Source organism: Suricata suricatta, chromosome 2 (genome assembly GCF_006229205.1).
Source record: "Suricata suricatta isolate VVHF042 chromosome 2, meerkat_22Aug2017_6uvM2_HiC, whole genome shotgun sequence".
Classification (NCBI taxonomy): Eukaryota; Metazoa; Chordata; class Mammalia; order Carnivora; family Herpestidae; genus Suricata; species Suricata suricatta.
The window spans coordinates 150,703,017-150,722,934 of record NC_043701.1 but is presented as its reverse complement, the minus strand read 5'-3'; the positions used below and the strand labels follow the sequence as shown (position 1 = coordinate 150,722,934).

Genomic DNA, 19,918 nt, shown 5'->3' with positions numbered 1-19,918 from the left:
TGTATGGTATATGAATTCCATCTCCATTAAGCTCTTACCAAAAAACTAATTCAGGAATTAAAGGAAATCTAAAAACAAAGGCAAAATTCCAAGCACAATATTTCCTTGTAGTTTTTGTATATTATTTTTGCTTCAAAGTTACAAGAGCATTTCTATAAATTAATAACAAAGAAAGCATCCACAGGCCTCATATCCTAAGAAAACAAGCTCTTTGATTATTTCATAGCCCTTCCTCATCTCGTCTTTGAGTATGTTTGCTTTGTTTACAGTCATAAATGGTCCGCCATGATTAGTAGGTTGCTTTCACCAGTTAACATTTTTCCGCCTTGCTACATCGTCTTCACTGTGATTGTGTTGAGAAATATATGACATTCCGCCTAACTGACCACATTCCTCCGTCCACTCAGACCCCAACGCCAGAAAGCTGAGCTACACCTTTGTTGTTCTTGTCACTGCCCTGGTTCAGAACAACATACTCTCTTGCCTAAATTACTGCAAATGTTTTCTAACTGGTGCCCTTGCTTTTTGTGGTCTTCTAGCAACCCATCCTCCACACAGCACCCTCTGTGAAGACACAGAAGAAACTGGTGTCTTCAATGATTCCCAACCCACTATGCATTAGAGGCCAAACCACTCCAATGGCTCACAAGACGCCTTCAGGCTTGGGCTCTTGCCTGCATTTTCAGTCTCATTACCCCCCTATCCCCTACTCCAAACCATATTCCCTGTGTTCGCTGAAATGCACACCTCAGTGTATGGGGTTTACTCTGCCCAGAATAACTCGCCCACACTGCCCCCTCCTGTCCACTCAGCAAACTCCTCCTTCTCCTCTAAGGTTTGGCATAAACGCGGCCTTCTGGGCAGGAGAGCATCTGCCGCTAAACAAACAAAACCTTTTTTTAATCCACCCTGAAATTTGAAAAAGATAATTTGAATGAGAAACACTGGGTGAAAATAAGTGCTCTTCCTACTCTACCTAGCCGCTGACTTGGCTCCCGTGTAAAAGCAGCTGCTCACCATTGGCAATGATTTGATCCACACATGTGGGGGCGCCTGGCATCTGCTCTCCTGCCCAGAAGGAGGGAGGCACTCTCACCTCCCTACTCCTAGATACCTTCCTACGTATCTCCATTTTATATTGTACTTCCCATGCATGCTGCAGGCTCACCTCTCTCCCCAGAGTGGGAATTATGCTGTCACTTCCAACCCTCCAGCATCTGGCACAAAGCATGTCCCAGGAAATGTCATTTGAACAATTTAAAATTTATAACTACTGGGCCGCCTGGGTGGCTCAGTTAAGTATCTGACTTCAGCTCAGGTCACGATCTCCTGGTTTGTGAGTTCGAGCCCCATGTCGGGCTCTGTGCTGACAGCTGGGAGCCTGGAGCCTGCTTCAGATTGTGTCGTCCTGTCTTCTCTATCTGCCCCTTCCCTGCTCATGCTCTGCCTCTTTCTCAAAAATAAATACACATTAAAAAAATTATAAAAATAAAAAAAATTATTACTATGCTAATTCACTATTTTCAGGCATTATTCAAATCAGTCTCCACATATTATCTATTTAATCCTCTAAACAACCTTACAAGGTACATACTATTATTATTACCATTTTAGAAATGAGAAGACAAAAGAGGTTAAATAACTTGCAACAAATCGTTACAGAGCTGGTAAGCGGCAGGATCAGGATTTGATCTTGGGCAGTATGATTCCATGCTCCTGTTCCCTACACTGAACTGTCTCTTGAAAGAAAGGAACTGTAAGGACGCAGGTCTGAATCAAACTGACTCCATGACAGGCTTCAAGTTGCCCTCAGACCTAGGAGACCTAGGTGTCTGTTTCTCAGAATCATTAGACAATAATAGGACACACACTGCCCAAGGCAGGAGGGACCACCCTTGTAACACCCAATCAGGAAAGGCCAGCTAACACCCTTAACATTTCTAAGGGCAGGCCTAGAGATAGAAGCTATAGATAATCGCTTATTGCTTAAGGCTAGTTACACCCTACGTGAGGGTCCTGGGTCCACTCTGTAAGTGATTAATACTCTAAATGTTTTGAGTGGACCACTGTACCTGTGTCACAATTTCCTGTAACTCCCCCTTTCCAAACCCATAAAGACCCTGCCCCGCCTTTGTTCGGGGCTCTCAGCACGGATCCACTGCGTTCTGTGAGCCTGAGCTTATACGCCCGTAATAATAAAGCCCTTTGCTTTTGCATGCGTGACTCGGTCTCCCTGGCGGCCTCTGGTTTTTGGGGACGATACTGAAATCTTGGGCATAACAAAACCTTTCTTGGGGCACCTGGGTGGCGCAGCCGGTTAAGTAGTTGACTTCAGCTCAAGTCATGATCTCGTGGTTCACAAGTCTGAGCCCTGCATTGGGCTCTCTCCTGACAGCTCGGAGCCTGGAGTCTGCTACCTATTCTGTGTCTCCTTCTCTGCCCCTCCCCTGCTTGCGCTCTCTCAAAAATAAATAAATAAATGGATAAATAAATAATAAACAAACCTTTAACAGAAAAAAGGAAATAAATCATTCTTTATTGCCATATGCATAGGTTACTTATAATCTATCCTTCCCTCCCTCTCTCCATCGCTCCCTTTGATGTAGATGGCACTGTAATATACAATTGTATATATAGCTATTTTTCTTATTTTGAATTTGGCTTAAGATAAATCCCTATGAGTAGAATTTAAAGATACATTACAAGATGAGGACATTTTTTGGATCTTCATATCTCCAATAACAACTTTACTTACCATGACATAGCTTGTGCCAAAGAGGTAAAATTTCAAGGCCATTGGCCATCCCAGCTGATGGGGACCAGGCGGGATCCCAGGATCTGGCAGATGGGGTCAAGTACCCTGAAGACCGAGGATGGCTGCAGGACAAGTGCCAAAAGGGGCACACTGGTATGAATCCGCCTCGGCTGGCAGCTGGCCTAACTTGACAATACGCCCTTTGATCTAATTTTAGGATGAAAGAACGGAAAACACTTCTATGTTGCTTCTTCTCAGAATGTCCACATGTTAATGACTTAGTGGTCAAATTACAGCACCAGTCCTCTCAGTGACATTCCTTGATGCTACCAAGCAGTTTGACACTAAACAGCATGAATATACATTTTTGAAGCCAGCTACCACGTAACTCTGAGCACTCTGCGACTCCTGTGGAGAGTGACCATCAGCCCAAGCCACTCCCACTGTCCCAATCTAGGTACCAGACGTGGAAATGAAGGAGATACGGCGTGGAGAAAAACGGAGGAAACAAACCACAACCAGAATCAAGGCCTCAGACACACCGCCCCAGTGAAACCAGCCCTGCCCTCTACGGTCACTGGAGCCATCCCAGCCTCTTAGCCATCGTCATGAATAGATGAGCTGTTTCTCCTGAGTGCTGGCCCACCTCCAGATCCACAAAATTAAAAGCATAACACATGCTCTTTAATGCCGCTAAACAAACAAAACCTTTTTTTAATCCACCCTGAAATTTGAAAAAGATAATTTGAATGAGAAACACTGGGTGAAAATAAGTGTTCTTCCTACTCTACCTAGCCGCTGACTTGGCTCCCGTGTAAAAGCAGCTGCTCACCATTGGCAATGATTTGATCCAAAGTCACACATGTGGGGGCGCCTGGGTGGCTCAGTCGGTTAAGCCTCCCACTTCGGCTCAGGTCAGATCTCACGTTCGTGGGTTCGAGCCCCGCCTCAGGCTCTGTGCTGACAGCTAGCTCAGAGCCTGGAGCCTGCTTCCGGTTCTGTGTCTCCTTCTCTCTCTGCCCCTCCCCCTCTCATGCTGTCTCTCTCTGTATTAAAAAAATAAATAAATAAATAAATAAATAAATAAGGTTTATAATTTTAAAAATAAAATAAAAGACATACATGTGACCTCTTACAGAGCCGCAGCAGGAGTGGCTGCTGAAGGCCTGCGCTGGCAGTTTTCCTCCTCTGCTTCACCCCCAGAAGACAAGGGTGATCTGTGAAAGCTGGCACTCCTCGGACTGCCAGAGGTGCTCCAGTCACCCTGCTACCCTTATGATTGGGCTACCCCAGCCTAACTGATAGGAGGGAAAACCCTGGCTTTCACAGTATCCCAAACTGGGATCAAATCCCAGTTCCAACACCTAAACTAGTTGTTTAATTCTGAGCAGCGTAATGAATGTGGAGGCACTGAATTTTCTCCTGTTTGAAATGAGGATGATAACACCTAACTTAGGAAGTGTGTTTTCAGAATTAAATGAGACTTACCTAGCCGGAGTTTCGTAATGATGATAGCTACTGTTTACTGAGCATCAAAAATGACTTCACATTTCTTACCACCATCCTCGAGAGGTTGCTAACACTGCCTGGCGGTTTCACACAAACATTGAATGTTGCACTATGTTACCTTCACCTCCTTCCTCTCTCAAACTTCCCCTAGGACCGTGTTTGCCTCACTGCAAGCTGCTGACCTCAGGTTTGATGACCTCAGCTGCTGACCTCAGGTTTCTCGGTAAAAGACAAGGAAGCTACCTTATCTTTCAATCATCAAACCTAAACTTCTCCTTGCGCCTGCATTTACTTCTCCTTTCTTCTTTCAACAACAGTGGAGGAGGGGCCCTTCCTCCTATTATAGACCTGTCCTTCCATTTGGTTCTAAATCCCCTCATCTTCCCCCTCCCCACAGAACTGATCATTCTGTCAGCGTTCAAATAGGCCCCACTATCTCCCATCTTGGGAAAGCTTACCTTGACCCCTGCACTGCCTCCAGGCACAGCCCTGTTTCTCTGCTCCCTTCCTGGCAGACTCTCGAAGAAGTTTCTACAGACATCATCTCGATGCCATCACCTCTCACTCACCAGCTCACTCGGATTTGGATTCCAGCTCCACCACTCCTCCGACATTGTTTTTGTCAGAGTCGCCAATGGCTTTCTTATTGTCAACAGCAATGTCCACTTCATTGTTCTCCTTCCCACTTCTCAGCAGCATCAGGCTAGCTTGGACTTTCTGAAATGTTCTCCTCTCTTCATTTCAGTGAAGCCTTCATCTCCTGGCTTCCCCTTCTTTTGTGAGGGCCTCCATCCTCCGTCTCCTTTCATTTCTTAACACCGTGTGTCAATGTCGATACTTCTCAAGATTCGGTCCTGGCTTGTCTTTTCTTTTATTCCAACATATTTCCCTAGATGACTTCATCTACCACAAACTTGAAATATAATATTATGCTGATGCTTTCAAATGTGTATCTATAGTGTAGGCCTCTCTTATCACCTCCAGATTCACATACCTGCCCACTTAGTTCATGTAACTGCTTTGAAGCTTACTTCTTCCAAGTCCACTCTCTTACTAAAATCAGGAAACCAGAAGTTATCCTAGACCTGTTCCTTTTTCTAACTCCCCATGTTAATTTAATAATTTCTGTTGATTTTTCTTCCAAAATAGTTCTCAGAACTGTCCTCTTCTGTCCATCTCTGGAGCCAAACTCCCATCACCTCTCATCTGAAGGGGTCCCTCCTGTTGGATCCCTCCATGCTTTCCCTCTTGTTCCTGCTCCTCCCTATTCCCTACGTAACATCCAGAGTTCTCTTTTTCAACATAAATAAATCAGTTATTGTCACTTGTTCGCTTCGAAACTGTCAGCAGTTTCCTGTTATGTTCAGAATGATCTAGACTGTTTGCTATGGACTGCCTCTATCCCCCAGGCCCCTGCCTACACCTTCGACCTCATCTTAACCCACTCTTCTCCCTCGCGATGCTCCAGCCACGCTGGCCCTCTGGAAGTTCTGAACTTTCCTATCCCATGGTGCCCTCTGTCTTGCTCATCACCTAGATTGCACCCATCTTCTCTTATTTTGGATCTTAACTGTATCAGTTATGAATGGTCTTTCTTGCCTGCAAATAAAAAGAACCTCATCTAAAAAAATGCTTAGACACATGGAAGTCTATCTCCTATAATAAGATTTCCAGAAGTCAGTATTCTAAGGCTGGTACAGCAGCTCTAGAGTTCAGCTCTACCACCCTTGATAGGCTGACCTCCCCTGTCTGGCCTCATCCTTGCTGCCTCATGGTCAGAAGATGGCTCCTGCATGTTAAGGCCTTCACCCCCTAGCCTAGGGGGCAAAGCCTACTTCTTCTCTAACTTTTTATTACACAGAATTTCAAACATAAAGAATCGGATCGTATAACAGCCCCCTTGTGGGTCCATCATGCAGCCACAGTAATTATCAACTCGGAGCCAATCTTCCCCTTCTACTTATCCCTTTCTACCTACTATTTTGAAGCAAGTCCTAGACATTGTATTACTTTTTCTCAAAATGTTTCACTACTTACCTCTAAAAGATAAAGCTCTTCCTTTATAAATTTAACCACAATACTGCTACCATACCAAAAAAAAAAAAAAAGAACAATTCCTCAATATCATCAAATATCTAGAATTCAAATGTCCAATTTTTCCAGAAAATTCATCTTTTTTATAGTTTAAAGTATCCAAATGAGACCAGAACTTGCAATTGATGTATTCTTGATCTCTTTTCATCTATAGGATCCCCTTTCGTCTTTTTTTTCCTCTCAATTTATTTTTGAGAAATCAAATCATTTGTCCCCAGAGTTTCCCACAATCTGGATTTTCCCAATTTCATCCTGATGGTATCCTCTGTCTTTGGTGTCTTATAAACTCTCAGTTGGACCTGTGGGTTTCATTAAACTCAGGCTTGTTTGTTTGTTTTTTGTTACTGTAGCTTTTGTTCATTTCTTTGTGTATTTGCTTCCTTGTTTGTTTGGCAAGACTACTTTGTAGGAGGGGCTGTGTTCTGCTCCCTGGAGTCACCTAACATCTGATTGTTTCTCTTTTTGTGATATTAGCAGCTTCAGATGATTCATGTCTAGATCCATTAATTCATTAGGTTATAAAATGTTGATACTTTAATTCAATCATTCTTTCTTCATTTATTAGTTGGAATACTTTTATAAAAAGAAAATTGCTCTATTATTAGATTTCCCAATGGATAGAGACAATAAAGGAAAGGTAAAATACTTGATTCTTTTTCTTGAGTTTGCTAGTTTTCAAAATAATGAATTGATTCACTAGCGCCCTCCAACGATGGCCACTCAGGAATCCTTTTTTAAAAAATTGTCCTTATGGCGGCACCTGGGTGGCATCTGACTTCAGCTTAAGCCATGATCTCGGGTTCGTGGGTTTGAGCCTCACAACAAGCTCTGTGCTGACAGTTCGGAGCCTGGAGTCTGCTTTGGATTCTGTGTCTCCCTCTCTCCCTGCCTCCCTCCCTCTCTCTGCTTGTGCTCTGTCTCTCTGTCTCTCTGTCTTTCTGTCTCTCAAAAATAAATAAACATTAAAAAAAATTTTTAAGAATCTCTCTCAAAAAATAAATAAAAAATAAAAAATAGTCTTTATGAACTTAAAGATTTAAATATATTGATGTATTTTAATACACTGCAGTTATTCTCTTTTTATTGATGCTCAGGTTGTCCCATCTCTGGCCTTTGGGAGTGCCCTTACATTGGTTTGCCATTTCCTTTTCTATGAGAAAAACTAAAGCTTTCTGGAAACATCACTTGGCTAGTTTCCACATCTGTCTCACTGGCCAGAGTTACATCACGTGGCCACCCTGAGCTGAATGGGGATGGTAGAAAAAGTTTGGGTCATTCACCATCTCTTTAAAAAGGCTTCCCCGGGCGCCCCAACTAAAGAATGTGCCTCCTATTATTCTGCAGAACTCTATCCTGTTTACTTCCTTTATACTACTAGCTAGAGCTGTAGTTATTTTATTTGTCCATTTGTTGAGAGTCTGAACTGCCTCACTGGGTGAGCTTCATGACATTTTCCCAGCACAATACCTGCAAATGTTTATAGAAGATACTCAATAGGTATTTGTAGAATAAATAAATAAATTAGGTAGATACATCTATTATCTCCATTGTATACAGTGCTGTCCAATACTGTAGCCACTAGCCACATGTTGCTATTTCAACTTAATGTAGTACAGATACTGTGGAAAACAATGTGGAGGCTCTTCAAAATTTTCAAAACAGAACTATCATATGATCCAGCAATCACACTTTTGGGTATGTATCCAGAGGAATCAAAATCAGGATCTTAAACAGCTCTCTGCACCCCCATCCTCACCACAGCTGCCACAACATTGAAACAACCTAAATGTCCATCAGTAGACAAATGGATTAAAAAATGTTGCATACGGATACAATGGGATATTATTCAGCTTTATTTAAGAGGAAACCCTGCCATTTGCAACAACATGGATGAACCCAGAAGACATTATATTAAGTGAAATAAACCAGACACAGGACAAATATTACATGATACCACTTACATGAGGAATCTAGAAACTCATATAGACAGAGAATAGAATGGCAATTGCCAGGGCCAGGAGGAGAGGGAAATAGGAAAGTGTTAGTCAAAGGGTACAAAGTTACAGGTAAGCAAGATAAGTCTCAGAGATCTATGCCATAGATAGTACAGCATAATGCCTATAATGAATAATACTGCATTGCATACTTACAAATTTACGAAGAAGGTAGTTTGCCGGAGTCCAGCTCCAGCAGGTCCAGGATCCCCTGAAGGATGGATGGAGTCGGTGAGAGAGATGAGAGAGCTGCACGTTTCTTTCTTGGTCACCAGGCAGACATCTTTGTTCAGTCTGCTTTGGTGTCTTTCTTTATTGGTTAAGCAATAACATGACATCAGAAAATAGAAATTGTTTACAGTTTCTAACTCTTAGTGATAAGGTGTACAGAGGCAAGTTTTACAGAAGTATTTTTATAGAACCATCCCAGTTTATCCTTGGCATCAGTCCCCAAGGTTAAGAAAGTAACAAACCCATCTTATTTTGTACGAGTTGGGCTTTGGCCAATAATTATGACTTTGTTTCTAATTAACATGTTATAACTAAAGCATGTAATGCACTTACAGTAAGGTAAATTTTACAATTAAGAGAATAACAAGATGTTTTTAGTAAAAAACCAGGATAATATACATATTATTTAAGTTAGTAATGCTAAAACGAAAACATAGGTTAAATTGTATAAAGATAGTTTGGGAGTTATTTTATTTAGTTCATAAACCACAAGAGAAAGAATGTTTGTTAACAAGTTGCTAGAGAAAGCCCTTTCTTTGATGTAAGCGTAATGGGGGCCCTGAGTGTGTTGACCTTGCACACGGATACAAGTTTTTTATCCATCCTCATAGCTGAAGTGAGTACAAGGGAGGGTATTTGTGACTCCAATAGCAAAAATATATGCAGCAACTGATGTCCGGTCCTTGTCTATTTCTTATCTCTAAGTTCGGCTCTTTTTCTCCGGGCCAGAGTTCATTGTAACTCTTGTGTTCTTAGCCCCCTTATGTTTTGGTCTGCAAGCTCATTAGAAGAGCCTTTTAGCAAACATCTGCAGCACTTATGCAGGGGCAGGAATATGCCTTTTCTTATGGGGTAACTGTGTGGGAAATATTGGTCTGATTTGGAGCATTGTGAGGCCTAATCAATAGCAACAGGCTTCACTTCCCATGGGCAGTAGTAGCAGAAGGGGATACCAGTTCCGCCTCTCATGACAGGGGCCGTGCAACGTCTGCCATTTCCCGACTGTGACCGTGTCATCCAGCACGGCCGGTGCAGCTCCCAGCAGTAGTTCTTATGTTAAGTGTTTTTATCACATAAATAAGAATAATAATAATATAATAATACAAGGGCAGAAGGAAACTTTTGCAGGTGATGGATAAGTTTATAGCAGAGGTTGTGGTAATGGTTTCATGGGTATACATTTATCTCCAAACTCATCAAGATGTGTACATTAAATATGTACAGCTTTTTTATGTGTCAATCATACCTCAATAAAGTGGTTTGAAAAGTAAATAAAAATGCAAATCAATTTAAATTAAATAAATTTTAAAATCCAGTTTCTTAGTCCCATTAGCCATATACTAACTACTCAAAAACCACATCTGAATAGTGACTACCACCATGTAGCTATAGTGCATTTTACCTCTCACAGAATTCTACTCGAAAGTTCTGGGTAGAAGAAGAAACTGGCTGTGAGGTAAATTAGCCAAGGTCACATAGCTACTAAGAGGAGCTGTTGGGATTCAAACCTGTGTCTGAGTGACTTTAGAGATAGAACTCAACACTGTAACATAGTCAGCATTCTTTTATTACTCACTTACTCCTGCTTTCCGTTTCAGACCCTCTAAAGGAATTTACAGGGAGCTTTAAGCATGGCTACATCACAGGATGAACAACTGTCCTTAACAGGCCAGGGCCTGAGGCTGTTCCCAGAATGCAGAAAATTTCTGGCAAACGATTGTTAGAAAACAAAATTCAACCACGTAAATTTGAAGATCCAACTGACTTTATTAAGCAATTCATGATTTGGGCAGCATCCCATCTGGTCAGTAGAAAGGGTGCTCTGTTGAGTACACAAAATGGAAGGTTTTACAGGGAAAGGGGGCGGGGGCAAGAGTTGTTCACACACAAAAAAGATCACCTTCCCTTGAGGGGAAGGACGGGGGGGTCTTATCAGATGAATTACCTCATCTTTCTGTGGGGAATGGAGAAGGTCCGTGTGACAAATTACTTTATTGGTGCTGAACAGAAAATTCCTGACCGACTGGATAAGACTACATTTCTGAGAGAGGTTGAAACTGTAGTTAGGTTAGGTGTTAAGCCTATAGCATAAGTGACTCTATTTTGGATCTGTGGTTTTCTTTTCTTTTCCTTCTTTTTTTTTTTTTTTTTTTTTTTTTAAGTAGGCTCTATGCCCCACGTGGGGCTTGAACTCACAACCCCGAGATCAAGAGTCACACAGGCTTTCTTTGAACATCATACTACCTAATTACCAAAATTCTCTATTGAGGTTTGTGGCAGGTAAATAGACGGGCTCACTCAACTCCATTTCAACCCTTGTAACATGCCATATTACCTGCTAGAAGTGAGAAAATTGAAGACTTATTTCCTAGACTCCCTTAGAGTGTGGATCCTGTACATAGTTGCTCTGGCCAAGCGGATGCAATTGGGCAACAATCAGAAGGCCAGTTGAAAAGGAAGCAGCATTTCTGCAGTTTTCTCTGCTACGCAGTGTGGGGGGCAGCAGAGGTCCGAGCGTCTTATCTCGGATGTCATGGATTTGGAGACTCAGAATACGGGCATGCGTTTCTCGAGTGTAGATTCAGCCTGAACCAGCCAGTCCTGGGACTGGCATTAGTAGCAATGACTTTCTGATTTCTTGGTTTACTGTTGTATCAGAAGCGGCAGTTCCCATATCAAAATTCTCTGAGTAAGTGTATTCTGTGGTGGAATTCTGAGAGTCATTACAGGGACCCCAGCCTGGAACCTGCTCTTTCACCTTTCAAGTGATTTTATCCTCTTAGTTCTCTGTATGAATTCACTTTATGCTGAAGTGAGTTAAAGCGACTTTTTTTATTTGTGGCTGAAGAACCTTCAGTATTCAGCAGGGACTTCCTCTGGAACGCAGGGAGCCTATAACACATCTGAGCGTCCTGAATGCTGGGGCCCTAATACAAAACTCTCCCTACTGCTGCTGTCATTCTCTAAAGAAGGTGCATACACCCCAGTCACAAGCATCCTTCATATACTAGAACTTGGCTATGGAGAAATGTCTACACACACATACACACATTCTTTTTTTTTTCTCCCATATGCTGGGATGCTTTTCCAAATCTCTGTACATGGCAGTTCGCATCTTAATCTCTCCACCTTCAGCCACCAGCATCAGTTGTGGCTTCCTCGACCTTCCCCATCTAAACTGGCCCCCCTCTTCCAGTTATTCTCTTTCACATCATTTTGTTTCATTTTCAAGTTACTTAACACAGTCTGTATTTGTTTACTCACTTGTTTATTTTCTGTCTTCCCCTGTCCCCACCATCCTCCCCGCCCAAGAGAATGTATCCCCCGTAAAGGGAGGGACCTCTTTTTGCATTGTTCATCACCGTAGCCTCACTGCCTGGAATGGTGGCTTACACATGGTAACATCATTTAAAAATATCTGTTGAATAAATTACAAAATAGAGATTGTTATATCTAGGACATTTTTTAAAAGGAGAAAATGTTCTTTGGTAAACAAGATTTAGTTGAGACTGCAGAGAAATAAGGAGAACTAAGGAGACCCAAGAATTGTGAGGAAAGGCAATGTTGTTCAGGTAGAGGAGTATTATAGCAGACAGTTGCAGTCACGGTGTAAACTCTGGGTAGTGAGAGATACTCCGGCTCTGGGGAGGCACTGTGGTTGAGTTATGAAGTGTGAAGTTCTCAGAGCCACCTAAACGTGAGTTCCAATGCCAGTTCTCCATTTCTGCTGTGTGACTTTGGGCAAGTTCATGAGCTTCTCTCACCTCCATTCCCTCATCTGGAATATGAGGAGAAAAATAGTACCCAACTCACTTGCCTACTGTGCTGATTAACAAGGTGACACTTATAATGTGCTCAGCACAGTGTATGGCCTGTGAGGACTCAATAAGTGTTAGATAATAAGAGTATTATAATTTTGCTAAACCCAGATCCATTCCTGAAATTATGCCCAATACTTGGGGTTACTCTGATTATAGCCTATTACATTTCTAGCAGCCACACCCCATCTCCCTTCACCAAATCATAATTAGCAGGTGCTCAAAAAATATTAGTGACTGACAGGAAGTTTGCTCACGTGGGGTATATTCCATTCATGTATAAACAGTTATAATTGGTGGTGCCGATGCTATATTTTCCCATCACCGTTGACCAAAAACAAAACAAAACAAACAAGAAACATAAATAAGCAACAAGAATATTGGGTAGAAGTACTCCATCATCAGAGAGAAGAGCAACCAATATAAAAAACATTCCAGAGAAAAGAACTGGCCTAAACCTTTCCAGTGATTCGTTCCAGTGAATAATTTTCCTTACCTTGCATTGTCCTATTGAGAGGGACGGGGTCGATGCATTCTTTCATTCAGCAAGTATTTATGAAATGCCTACCAAATTTATGTTGTAGAAAGAACGGGCGAGGAATGCCTCCTCTAAATTCACCCCAACCTTAATTAACTTCTACTCAATATTTAGAATTCAGTCCAAATAGCACTTCCTCTGCTAACACTTAAGACTCGGCCAGGTCACCCTGGTATGCGTCCTCACGGCACTGAAAGTGTTACCTTCTCCTCACTTGCTTTTCTGATGATTATATGCTTAATGCATGTCTCTACTCTGTAAACGATCCAAGGATAGAGACTTTGGTTTTGTTCAAGAATATACCCTGGTACTTAGCTTGGTGCTATGTAGTCGTTCCTGAATGTTCTGAAAGGAGGAAAAGATGACCCCTTCATCAGAGCCTCCCTATACCACTCTTAATTCACCAGAGCAGCTTTTGCTTGTTCGTGGTGGCCTCTGACTCCCCCAGGCAGCTCTGCTCTTAGGGGCCTGCAGAAAGCAGTATGGAAAATCACTATAATCGAAAATCGCACTACACTCAAAAATAGTCTCCTAGACCTCTTGTATGAGGTGGCCTCGTGGTAAATCTCGAAGCAAGGCACCAACACCTATAACAAAAGCGAAAAGGAAACAAAGACGTTCATATTGAGTCAATATTATTCCAGCAGCTAAAATTCTAGTAATTCTTTTTAAAGATTTTTTTTCAGTAATCTTATTAGGACGCAGGTCTGAAACTGACTCTGACCTTGGAGGCCTAAGTGTCAGCTCTCAGAAACCCTTGCAACACCCAATCAGGAAAGATCAGCTAACACCTTTAACATTTCTAAGGGCGGGCCTAAAGATGGAGGTTAAGATTAGCCAAGCCCTACGCCCTACGTGAGGGTCCTAGTCATGCCCTATGTGAGGGTCCTGGGCCCACTCTGTGATTGGTCAATACCCTAGGTGTTGTGATTGGCTCCCACCAAAAGTATCAATGGTTAAACCTGCTGTCAATATACCTATGTCACCATTTCCAGTAACTCCCTCTTCCCAAACTCATAAAAGCCCCTACCCAGCCATGCTCGGGGCTTGCTCTACTTGGATCCACTGTGTTGGTGGAGTCTGTGAGCCCATGCTTATATAAGCCTGTAATAAAGCCCTTTGCTTTTGCATGCGTGATTCGGTCTCCCTGGCGGTCTCTGGTTTTTGGGGGTGATATTAAAATCTGGGTACAACAATCTCTACACCCAACATGAAGCTCAAACTCACAATTCACAGGAACACAGGGAGTAAACATGAGTGGCCTTAATCAAGGCTGAAGCAGGCAGGGTATGAAGTACTTGGATGTACTTAGAATATACTGAACTGTGGAGCATCCATGTAGGAATTTAGGTCCAAAAATGTCAGGGTCAGATCTACATCTTTAAAAGATCATCCTTCTAAAAAAAAAGTTTGTTCATTTATTTGTTTATTTATTTATTTATTTATTTTGAGAAAGAAGGAGATAGCCTGGGAAGGGGCAGAGAGAGAGGGGGAGAGAGAGAATTCTAAGCAGGTCCTCGATGTCAGCCTCTATGTCAGCCCCATGTGGGGCTTGATCTCACAAACTGTGAGATCATGACCTGACCTGAAATTAAGAGTTGGAAGCTTAACTGAATGAGCCACCAAAGTGCCCCAGAGATCATCATTTTTAAAGTGTAAGACCCAAAGAGAATATAGGTAGAAGTTCTTGCTCCTTTTCTGTCGATTTCATCTTGCATGTTGAAACCACTACATTGCCAGTTGCCCAAATTGGAAACAGAAATTATCTTAGCCTTACCTCTCCCTCACCCTCCAAATGACCACCAAGTCCTATGGATTCTACCCTTAAAAACTTCTTGAATCTACACAATGCTGTCATTCCAACTGCTATGTCCTTTCCTCAGACCCTTATCACCACTTCTCTGAACTTTTCAGTAGCCTTCTATCTGGTCTCCCTCAATATGGACGTCCTCCCCCAATCCTTTTCCAGGCTACTACCAGAACGTCTTCCAGAATGCAAATCTGGTAGTTTTTCTATAAATTAAAACTTTTTAGTGGTTTCCCTTGACTCTCAGGAACTCTTTCCTACTGGCAGAAAGCCATCTGGGATTTGGACCCATCTAGCATTTTCAGCTGCAAGCGCTCACCTCCTCCCCTGCTAAGCTGTCCTTCAGCCTTGTTGAACTCCTGGCAAATTCCCAAACAGGCCAGAAGGTTTCAAACCTCCCACAGAGTCTCCACTCCCTCCTCTGAATGGATTTCCTTTAACCTTCCCTAAAGAAATTCCATTATTATTCAAAATTCAGTTTAAGGGTTATTTCCCTCCTGAAGCCAGTTTTAACCTCCATTTTAGTACCACTTCCCTTCTTTCTCCTTCCCAGAGCTCACTCTTTGGAGTCCTCTGGAGTTACTTTGTGGCAGAGGTCATTGCCCATTGTTTGTCCAAGCAAGGACCATCTAGGGGGTATAGCTCAGGGATAGAGCATTTGACCGCAAAACAAGCAAGGACCATCTACATCATAATCTCGTTGTTGTTGAGCTTTTTGAAAAGATTGATTGATTGATTGATTGAGAGAAAGTGCAAGTGAGTGAGTGAGGGACAGGGAGAGAGAGAGAGAGAGAGAGAGAGAGAGAGAGAATCCTACTAGGGGCAGAGAGAGAGGGAGAGAGAGAAGCAGGGCCCACTGGAAGCAGGGTTTGAGCACAGCTGATGCAAAACTCGAACTCATGAACTGTGAGTTCATAACCTAAGCCAAGTCAGAAACTCAACCCACTTGCCACCAGGCGCCCATAATCTCATTTTTAAAGTTTTTTTTTTGCTACTGTTTTACTTCTTTAATTTAAAAAATATTTATCATCACCATGCAGACTCCTGTGGATCTGGGTGAAGAATCTGCTTTTAAGAATCTACTAGATTACAGGTCATGTTCTGTTTCTTGATCAAGTGCTAATTACACAGTGCAAAATTCACTGAGCTCTACCCTTAGGGTATGCATACATTTATGTATGTATGTTACTTTTTTTTAAATGTTTTTTATTTATTTTGGAGAGACAGAGACAGTGCGATCAGGGGAGGGTCAGAGAGAGAGGGAGACACAGAATCCGAAGCAGGCTCCAGGCTGTGAGCTAGCGGTCAGCACAGAGCCCTATATGGGGCTCGAACCCATGAACCGTGAGATCATGACTTGAGCTGAAGCTGGACGCCCAACCGACTGAGCCACCCAGGCGCCCCTGTATGTTACTTTCAATGAAGAGTTAAAAAGTAAAACACTCCCCAGCTTATTTTCATAACACTGATAAAGAACCATTGACTAATCTCTCTTGTGCTACTGAAATGTAAGCTGCTGGAGGGTAGTATTGTCTCTATACTCCCACCATCTGTTTTAGTGCCTACAGCATCGTACACACTTTATGAATGATTAGTAACTGCATGAATGAATGAACAAAGGGAGAGAGGTGGCTTGAGGGTTTCTTCCTCCCTCACTCTTTTCTAAACATTTGTTCCATGCCCCTGCTGGAGCACACCTCTGCTGAGCTCATACCTCAGTTACACTTCCCAGACATACCTCCCCTGAATAAGCCTGTGCGATGCCACCTGACTTCCTCTCTCCCCACATGCTTGGTGTGACTGATCCAGGGCACCAGCCTGACAAGGGCGGGAGAAAGGAAGCAGGTGGAGGACGTTCTGTCCCCAGTACCAGTACTTCTGCCCTGCCTGGGTCGGAGCCACCTGGCTCAGGCCCTCCTCAACGTGCCTGGGAATCCAGCTAGAGAGAGCATGTCCTTGGAGATACTGCATTGCTAAAACTTCTCTTTGCATCTCTGATGTAAGCTGCTTTCTAAACTACTCAGCTTAAGTCATGTGGGAATTTGAAAATCTTTGAAAATTTAGGAGTAGCAGTAGAGATTTTCTAGCGAATTTATAGCAGAAAGTGAGAGACACCCTGGGTGAAATATCAGGTACGCCATTTATTCAGTCACAGTTAATAACCAAAAGTTTCCTAGGGAGGAGCGCCTGGGTGGCTCAGTCGGTTAAGCCTCCGACTTTGGCTTAGGTCAGATCTCATGTTCGTGGGTTCGAGCCCCGCATCAGGCTCTATGCTGACAGCTAGCTCACAGCCTGGAGCCTGCTTCCAGTTCTGTGTCTCCTTCTCTCTCTGCCCCTCCCCCTCTCATGCTCTGTCTCTCTCTGTATCAAAAATAAATAAAACATTTAAAAAATAAAAAATTAAAAAAAAAGTTTCCTAGGGATACAGTGATGAACAAGAGTCATCTGCCTTAACGGAGATCGCCCTGTGTGTGTTTGGGGGGAGAAGGGGGAGACAGACAGTCAAACAGTAATACTGAAAGAGGACTTCAACTACTTCCATTTTGACCTCAAACTTATTTATTAGGTTCTTTTTTTCCAGCTTATCTCTTAATTCAGGCAAAAGACCCTGTTGGCAAAGCATCCCATGATGAGATCCAAAACTACCCACTCAAGCAATAAGGACTGCCTTGAGCCAGCAAGACCCTGCTGGATTGACCCCAAGACAATAATCAACCCGACCTTGACTGCCCAGCTGCAAGTACCCACTGACCTTTGCCCCATATTTTCCTTATCTAAATGTTTATTTATTTTTTAAAGTGTTTTATTTATTTTTGATACAGAGAGAGACGGAGCATGAGAGGGAAGGGCAGAGAGAGAGGGAAACACAGAATCTGAAGTAGGCTCCAGGCTCTGAGCTGTCAGCACAGAACTGGACACAGGGTCCGAACCCACAAACGTGAGATCATGACCTGAGCCGAAGTCAGAGGCTTAACTGACTGAGCCACCCAGGTGCCCCAATATTTTCCTTATCTAAACCTGGAAGTATTGTCAGCACTTCAGAGACAGTCTTTGACATGTTAGTCTGCTGTCTTTCTGGTGTTGGTCTCACCGAATCAATTCCTTTCTTGTTTCCCCACTGTCTCTCTGCCTTTTGGATTTTGTCAGCAGTAAGTAGCCAAATCTGGTCTGTTTGGGACCCTCGGAGCAGGTGCTCTCGCACCCCTGTGCCCTGGCTACCTACGTTTTTCAAAGCAGTTATGATGTGCTGGGCACCTCACATATATGAATTAATTTCACCATTGTAACAACTCAGTGACGTCTTATTAATATCCCCGTTGACAAATAAGGGAACAGATGCATCCTAGAGTTACAAACTGATAGAGGCACAAAGATACAGTGTAGGGAGTAGGAAAACCTGATCTAGTCCCAAGGGTCAGGGAAAGTTTCTGCAAATATAAGAGGTTGAAGCAGAGATCTGAAGATTGAGTCCAAATCTAGCGGACAAAGAGGTCTGGGGGAAGAGAATTTCAGCCAATGGAAATAACAGAGGCAAAGGGAAAATAAATTATTTGAGGAACTGGCAGACTGCCCAAGGCAGGAGCACAAGGAGCTGGAGATGAGGCAGGAGAGATAGGTACGGGCATAGCACCCAAGTTTTTTTTTTTTTCCTGTATGTCTCAAATAGTATGATAAAGTCAGGGACAGAATATTTAGGATTTTGCCCTGGTTTTGCTCTTAAGAACCTCTGCCATCTCTCTGTGGCTCAGTTTCCTTATCTGGAAAAATGAGTAGATGGACCAGAGTTCTCAAGTGGCCCCTGTGGTTCCAAAGCTGTGGTTCTGGGTAGGGCTCTTCTGGAAGAAATCACCAATTCAGTGCACATCCCCTGGCCACTGCTGAAGGCACTGAGGCCCAGGGGCTTGGCAACCCGGTGGCCCAGCCAGCACTTGCTGGCCTCTGACTTCCCTGTAGATGAAGTAAATACAAATGATGGAGAACATCACACATAATAAATCACACAGTAAATATGGCTGTGAACATGGTTTGCTCCTCTCACTTGAAATGGTGGATGAACTGCTAATAATGTAATAAAGATAACTACCTGTTTGAAGCATTTACCGTGTGCTAGGATTGTACCAGTTACTCTAGAAAGATTGCTCACAACAGCTCCTTGTTAGATTCAAAAGTCTCAAGGAATTACGTAACTTTGGTAAGGTCCTCGGCACCCAAATTTGTGCTGCCTGTGGAGCAAGTCCAGGCCTGTGTCCTATTGCCAGGTGTGTTCTCTTGAGCAATGACTTTCTCTGGGTTTGCTCAGTGGCTGAGTTGGAATTTGAACTCAGCTGGGACTCCAAAGCTTATTGGTATTGACCACCCAGCCAGGCTGCCTTCCCTTCTTAAAATACAGGCAACTCCTCACTCTATAAATAGGATCACATTGTCTCTTGAAGTCCTTTCTGGGTGAGGAAAGTGCTTTTTATAGCTTGGGACTGCTTCTGCTTTCTTGGTCTCTTCCAGCACCTGTTAATCCTGCTTGCAGCTGTGTCCTTCACTGTCCTTACACTGTATTCCTAGGTTTCCTCCCTGCAGAAGACAGCTCTGGGAAACCACATGGTGTCTGTATGTGTGCCAGTAAAGAAATTTCACTCCCCTCCCTCCCCAAATCGGCCTACCTTTCTATAAATACTCGCTCTCCTCCCTCCACTCAGGCCTGTGAGTAGTTTGGTCACTTAACCGAACACACACACACACACACACACACACACACACACACCCCACACACACACTCACAAAGCAAGAGAGGAGGGGCGTTGGAGGCGACAACGTGAATGACCTTGCAAAGGTGTCTAGCCCTCCGGGGACAGGATTAGCCTATTTGAAACCTGTACAAATATTTGTGTGCCTCCGTATTCCTCCCAAAGCTACCTGCTCCTCGTGCGCCAGCCTCGCTCAGTCCTCCGCAGCTCCGAGATACAAAGCTCAACCCGCCCATCTCTTTGCAAACCCAGAGAACTTCAGTCCCCTAGTTGAAACTCGTCTGTGGCGGTGGCGGGCAGCACTGGGCATGCTCAGTAGTGGGGACAGGTCTGGAAGGCGAGGAAGCCGCGTTTGAAGTCGAGCGGCCGGGGAAACAGGGGGAGGCGGGCCGTGGGGGCCCCGACTGGGGGTCCGCGGGGATCCCGGATTCCG

The 19,918-nt window shown here is 43.4% G+C and overlaps 1 protein-coding gene across 6 annotated transcripts in view; it reads right to left on the bottom strand.

The window, feature by feature from the left end:
- KIF20B (kinesin family member 20B) overlaps positions 1 to 5,307 on the bottom strand; it is a 104,681-nt gene extending 99,374 nt beyond the window's left edge. For 2 of the 6 annotated variants that reach the window (XM_029932205.1, XM_029932208.1), the window contains exon 1: positions 4,244 to 4,559. Coding sequence is in view for 2 of the 6 variants with exons in the window: in XM_029932199.1 (XP_029788059.1) it covers positions 2,756 to 2,763 (8 nt within the window). In the remaining 4 variants the exon portion in view is untranslated. Of the gene's footprint in view, positions 1 to 2,755; positions 3,480 to 3,587; positions 3,667 to 4,243; positions 4,560 to 4,833 lie in introns of those variants that run through there. The other 4 variants (XM_029932199.1, XM_029932200.1, XM_029932206.1 and 1 more) reach the window with 4 other exon arrangements.
- Positions 5,308 to 19,918: the final 14,611 nt, after the last annotated feature.